A 6,068-nucleotide genomic window follows, 5' to 3' on the forward strand; every position below is an offset into this window, starting at 1 on the left:
CCTTCGCATTGTCTGGTGCCTTCGTGTTCTGAATGTGTGCTTGATTGTCTCGGACGGGCCTATTTAAGTGAGATGTGAGGCTGAAGACAGGGATGGTGACATCCTGGAACACAGTGATCAGTTATTCTGCAGTTACCTGTCATAAAGTCTGATTCCTGCAGTGATGTTTTTAGAAACATCAACATTTCTTACCCAGATTGTGATGAAGGCGACCTTCTTACTGGTTTTACTCACAGTTGGTAAGTCTAACTTCCATACAAAGCTATTTTTAGATAAAAATGTAGTAGTATACCTGACTGCATTCCAAACCTTTTTTTCCAATTTCAGGAAGTGGAGATGCTGAATCCCGCTGCACAAGTCGCCGATGTCTGGCTGAAATGTTGATAAATAAAAACATTTCCTCTCAGCCACAGTATGGCAACTGCACCCATGTGATAGGTGTACCCTTGATTGAGTACCAAACTCTGTCAGTTGTAAGTATTGTGTTGTAGGTTTGGAGCTAACTGAGAATTTCCTCTTGTTTCCCCTTTTTGATCTCAACGAACCACAAGCTTGATTATTTTGATTACTAGAATAAATCAAGAGGATGTGCTTTAGCATGCGAAATATCTTAATTATCTATGCTGTGTTAATCTAAACCCGCTGAATGTGCAGAGAATATATCATAACTACACTTTCTTAACTTCATTTACTGTCTTTCTTTTACCAGGACACAAAGAATCTCCGTCTAATCAGCCGTCTGCAAGCAACTCTCGTAAGCTCCAAGATACTTTCAAGTGAATACAAAAATACAAATTCCCATGTTCAGTCCCATTCATTTTGATTTTTGACCCGCAGATATGGAAGGATCCTGAGTTGGAGTGGGACACGTCGATGTACGATTTTGAAGAAGTGATCCTGCCAGTTGATAAAATCTGGACCCCAGAGCTCCATGTGACAAACGGGTGAGTCCCTTTATAACCACGGTCAATTTGTGGATGAGTTCATCTGACGTGTTCCTGTCCTCTCCTTGCGTCGTTATAGAATATTGACCACTATGAAGCACAGCTCCCATGATCTGCTGGTGCTCAGCAATGGCACGGTGAAGCACTCTGTGACCATCAACGCTGAGGTGAACTGTGAGGTCAATCTGTTCAACTACCCCTTTGCCTCTGATGAATGTCCTGTCGCTATCCAAGCCTGGTCCGTCGACGGTAAGCTCGTCACATGAACAAAGGCCAATACGATATTTTATCAAAGATATGGAGGATGTGGAACATGTGTTTAATATGTGTGTATTCGTGAGACTCTCCTGCTCCTCTCACATTCTATGTATCTATCTTTAAAAGATGACAGCTTGTCTTTTAGTTAGAAACTTGTGCAGATGCATAATTTGGTTAAGGGAAAAGCGTGTGGCACTGGCGCCTTCTTTCATCAGTTTCAATATTAATTCATTTCAATTCATCCAACCTTATATGACTGCCTATGTATTTCCTACCTGGGTAAATATTGTGCAGAGCAAACCATGCTAAAGAAGACTTTGTGTCATTCAGGATGTGGTACAATCCTGAGACTGGGACAACTGTGGAATGTTGATGGCAAGTCAGGAGACTGGGAAACCAACAGTGTGGTCTTGCAGAAAAAAAGAGACGACCGCAATTACATAATGGTACGTTCATCAACATGAGGAACGGTCAAGCATAGTCATTTCACGGTAGTGATTGACACACTATTCCTGCAACAGTGGTAAAAAAAAAAATGGACAGGGATGAAAACTTAACGTCCTTGGCGGAGGTGAAAAGTATTCTTTCTTTATAAACTCACTACAGCCATGACATTGTGCCTTCCGTCCCCCTCAGGTGTCACTGAGCATCAAATACCTCAACCCCTTCATCACGTTACTGCTGCCCACTATCCTGATAGTCCTGGCTGATGTGGTCAGCTTCGCCCTGCCACTGGGATGCGGCGAACGCAACTCATTCAAGGTCACTCTGGTGCTCAGCTTCACCCTGTTCCTCGGCATCCTCAACGACAGGCTCCCCGGAGACGGCCAGTGCAGCCCCATCATCCGTCAGTCCCCTCGCAGTTGAATGCAGACACACTCACGATGCCAGACAAAATGCTCGAGCCTCTAACCATTTGTCTGTGCTGCAGGAACCCACTTCTGTGTTTGCCTGGTGCTTCTGGTGTTGAGCATGCTGGTGTCCCTGATTCTGACTCGGGTGGCCAAAGATGGCGGCTTCATTTTCTGCTGCTGTCCAAAGCGGTCAGGCCCAAAAAAACAAGTTAACAAGGACGACGAAGAGGATGATGGTGAGGAAGAAACAATTATATGTTAAGTTTGTGCAGCAATGTGTGTAGTGTTTTTACTCTTGCTGTTTGGTAGAGAAAATGTGTGCAACTTTTTGGAACACATTCCATCTTTCCTAATGCTACTTCAATCCTTCCAGAGGCCAAAGCCGACATCAGTGTGGTTCCGCTGAGTGGCTCGGAGGAGTCCAATAAGATGCTCAGGTTGGTGGTGAACTTCCTGCAAGCATGGGAAGCCAAGGAAGAGGAGAGTGAGAGATACCAGGCGCTAGCCAACAAGCTGGACCAGACCTTTTTCTGGTTCTATTTATCTTTAGGCGGTACATACTTCATTTCAATGACTGCTGTGATGATAAAGTACCCATGTAATGTGAACCATTTCGATTTCTGGTACTAATATTGCAGTGACCATCCTCCACTTTAATGTACTTTTGCTAGATCTAATAAAACGGAAGAATTTAAATGCTAAGACAGATGTAAATCCCAGCACACATTTGTTGTGGTGCTGATTTGTATTTAATCATGTTTGATGTGTGTTAGCATGTTTCTGAAAATGAGAAATAAATCTCACCCTTTTTGTTGATTTTTCTTCTACTGAAAAAATAAAAACTTCAAATAAAGGGCCAATACAAATGAAGTGATGCTTTGCTGCCACCTAGTGGTTGAATTTGTTAAAGCATTGATCTCCACCTGCTTATCAGCTCAAGTTGAATCCAAAACTTTACGTCCAACATAAAAACAAAACTGCTTCAAGACATGACAATTAAAATTATAAATAATAAGAAAAACTAATATTTGTATCAAGTATTTTTATCTGATGCACAAAGATTGGATACTATTATTTAATTGATGCTTAATCTCCGACACCAGCAGACAACTACTTCATCTTATTAAGTGATGCTCAAATACACATCATTTAAAACGAGCCATTAATAAGTCTCACTTTTCTAAAATGTGAAAAACTTTATTGTCTCATTTACACAGAAGCCCTAAGTAAACGAGCAGTTTTTGTACAAATCCCGAAAACCTACATCAGTAATAATATCCACATCCTATGTTTGATTAGCAGCCACTTACAAAATTATCTGTGTTCCCAAAATATCCCTTTCACATTCATAGATGCTGTCAAACAGAGACAAAACTTCAAAATTGCACATTGTAACATCACCCTCCTTCATGTTAATGTTTCCAGAAGTATACATGTCACTGGCTCTGTGCGTGTTGGATGGTTGTTTTCAGTAGTGAGTTGTCTTGTTGGTATCTTGTGTTAACGTCACTTGTTCAGTTTGCAATAGACACCTTGATGTCAGTGAGATTTCCTCACTAAATAAAGCAGGTAGAAGACATCACTGAAAATCTCTCTTAACTCTGCACTGATGCACTATCAGAATAAATTAATGAAAATTGCTCAAGGAACTAAACTGTATTTAATTGGAATTTACAGAAAACTTTTGGGAATTATTCCTAAAGTTTTCAAACAATTATTTCAAAGGAAACGACACATACAAAATCCCTTTACCCTCAGAAAGGACCAGCCACCTTTTAAACTGGAATCAAGTAAATAAAATGTGTTCATCCAGTCTTCTTCTGCACATTGGTTGCGACGTTCCCTTCAAGTTATTGTCCCTCGCCTTTCTTCATTGCCTTTGGTGAGAAAAAAATTATTAATGTGGAAATAAGTTGGATAAAATGTGCAGGAATAAGCCTAGAATTAAATTGACACACCTGTTTTAAAATCTGGACGCCAATGTATTTCTTTGCCATGCTTCTCAGGCTGGACTCTCCGCCCACCTTGCATCTGATGTAACCATACAAGTTGGCCCACTGTAATATCATGGCCATTATCACAATAACCTGTGGGGAAAAAATTAAAATCACAAACAGGAATGAGACATAAAAAAAAAAAGGTCTGTGCAGCTATTTAAACCGAGAGGAATTAACAGAGAGATTCTGAACTGACCAGCCACTTAATCTTTAAGGAGAAGATGGCGCTGAACACCATGATGAACCAAATGATGGGGAACACGATAAGTCCGAGCCAGAAGATCCGTGAATCAGCACTGGATGTGGTGTTCGGCTAACGAAAGGAAACAACAGTGCAATTGTTTTATGTTACACGACCTGTAATTGTCTATTAAGGACATGTAGTTATATTATATGGTATAGACCCACCACATCAAACTACATACACCATATCTTGCCATGATTATCTCCTGTGCACACACCAGCCCACTCTTCTGCTTACCTTCCTCGACTCAAACACCCAGTGGTTCCCTCCATCTTTATCCACCTGATTCCACCAACGAAGGCCGACCAGCAACCTGCCAGATACGTTCTGGAAAAATACTTGTTACTGTCATAAAAATCATATTCATTACAGGATCAAATATTAGAAGTAAATTGATGAAAAAAAATATATTTTTTAATCCAACAGGCTTCATTTGAAGGTTATCAACTAATCTTTTTTGTCATTTAAAAAAACAAACAGAATATTGAACGTGATGTATAAATATTCTATCATAGTAGCTTTATATATCGTGAATATTTAATGTGTTTTTTTCTTTAATTTCGTCACAGCTATACTGACCTCCACCAAATAGGTTACCATTTATGGGTTATGCGTTCGCTTGTTTGATTATATGTTAGTAAACCAGACAAAGAGAAAGGATGGGAGATGAAGGAGCCAATTCAATTTTGAGCCGCTCCGGATCAGGGGGCGGATCTAAGAGGGTTTTCCCCCACTTTATTGATACTTGCAACATGTTTGTAAAAGTCTGAGAGAATAATTCATAGCTCTTTATGAAACGAAAAAAAGCAAGCATCAGAATCAGAAAGGATTTAGCCAAGTAGGTTTGTACCTACCTGGAATTTTCTTTGGTAAAAAGAAAAATGTTCATGCTTAGGGGACTGACATTTAAGAGTGTTTGTAATTTGGCCATGGTATGAACTCTACCTTAGTGCCATTCTAATTTGAGTCTGACAATGTAGCAATGTCTAGCAATGTTAGAACATAGCTTTGGACTGTGTGGACTCATAATGGTAATGGGACACCAAAAAACGATTAATCAACTAATCAAAAGACTCACTGGCAGATGAGCTCACCCAACCTGGAATCCTCACCTTCACAGTCCAGAAGTCACATGACAGCAGGAGGATGATGGCGACCATCGAGACGATGAAACGACTGCTGATGACGTCACACAGCAGGTAGATCAAAATGGCACTCGTTCGGAAGAAGAGGTGGAAGAAAGAAGCCAGAGGATGTCTGCAACACACAGGTTGTCACTTGAGTCCGGATAGTTTGAAGTGAAACATTGGCTCGAAACACATATAAACTACAACGTCTCACTTGATTCTAGACGACCGTGGTCTGCTTTGGTCGAAATCCTCCCCGAACAGAGGCGCGTCCTGGGAGTCCTGGGGATTCACAAACATTAGCATGTTGACGCTAACGCTAACAAACCGAGCTCGCCACTTGTTCTTTTAGCTAACTTCGTGTTTTACATCCGATAAAGTCGCGAATGTTTGAGTCTGCGATATTAAACAAGACTGTCAGCACCATAGTAGAACAAAACAAGTTACGATTAATTGTCACTGAATAGAATTTACTGTCCGATTACCTGTCTCTGCATTTTGAATTGGGATAGTTCAGGATGTACTTCCTGGTGACGTGGTTATAAACAAACCCGTGTGCTAAGGGCCCCCAGGTGAATGTGGCTTGAAACATGCCTGACTCAAAGGTAAGCCTTCGCTACCAACTTTTCAATTATTTGTTTAAA

The 6,068-nt window shown here is 40.7% G+C and overlaps 2 protein-coding genes across 2 annotated transcripts; one reads left to right on the forward strand and one right to left on the reverse strand.

Moving 5' to 3' along the window:
* On the forward strand, positions 1-2,877 carry LOC128459290 (5-hydroxytryptamine receptor 3A). Its single transcript, XM_053444419.1, has 9 exons — positions 1-239; positions 328-473; positions 710-754; positions 838-944; positions 1,024-1,193; positions 1,533-1,648; positions 1,839-2,049; positions 2,134-2,292; positions 2,430-2,877. Exons 1-9 carry the CDS (start codon positions 164-166, stop codon positions 2,684-2,686), a joined length of 1,287 nt encoding a protein of 428 aa, XP_053300394.1. The 5' UTR covers positions 1-163; the 3' UTR covers positions 2,687-2,877.
* Positions 2,878-3,232: 355 nt separating this feature from the next.
* Positions 3,233-5,989, reverse strand: LOC128459306 (Golgi apparatus membrane protein TVP23 homolog B). The gene is made up of 7 exons (XM_053444439.1): positions 5,910-5,989; positions 5,639-5,706; positions 5,410-5,554; positions 4,535-4,624; positions 4,250-4,366; positions 4,015-4,143; positions 3,233-3,933 (listed from the first exon to the last, which is right to left on the reverse strand). The coding sequence occupies exons 1-7, from the start codon at positions 5,919-5,921 to the stop codon at positions 3,907-3,909; spliced, it is 588 nt and encodes a 195-aa protein (XP_053300414.1). The 5' UTR covers positions 5,922-5,989; the 3' UTR covers positions 3,233-3,906.
* Positions 5,990-6,068: the final 79 nt, after the last annotated feature.

Source organism: Pleuronectes platessa, chromosome 16 (genome assembly GCF_947347685.1).
Source record: "Pleuronectes platessa chromosome 16, fPlePla1.1, whole genome shotgun sequence".
Lineage (NCBI taxonomy): Eukaryota > Metazoa > Chordata > Actinopteri > Pleuronectiformes > Pleuronectidae > Pleuronectes > Pleuronectes platessa.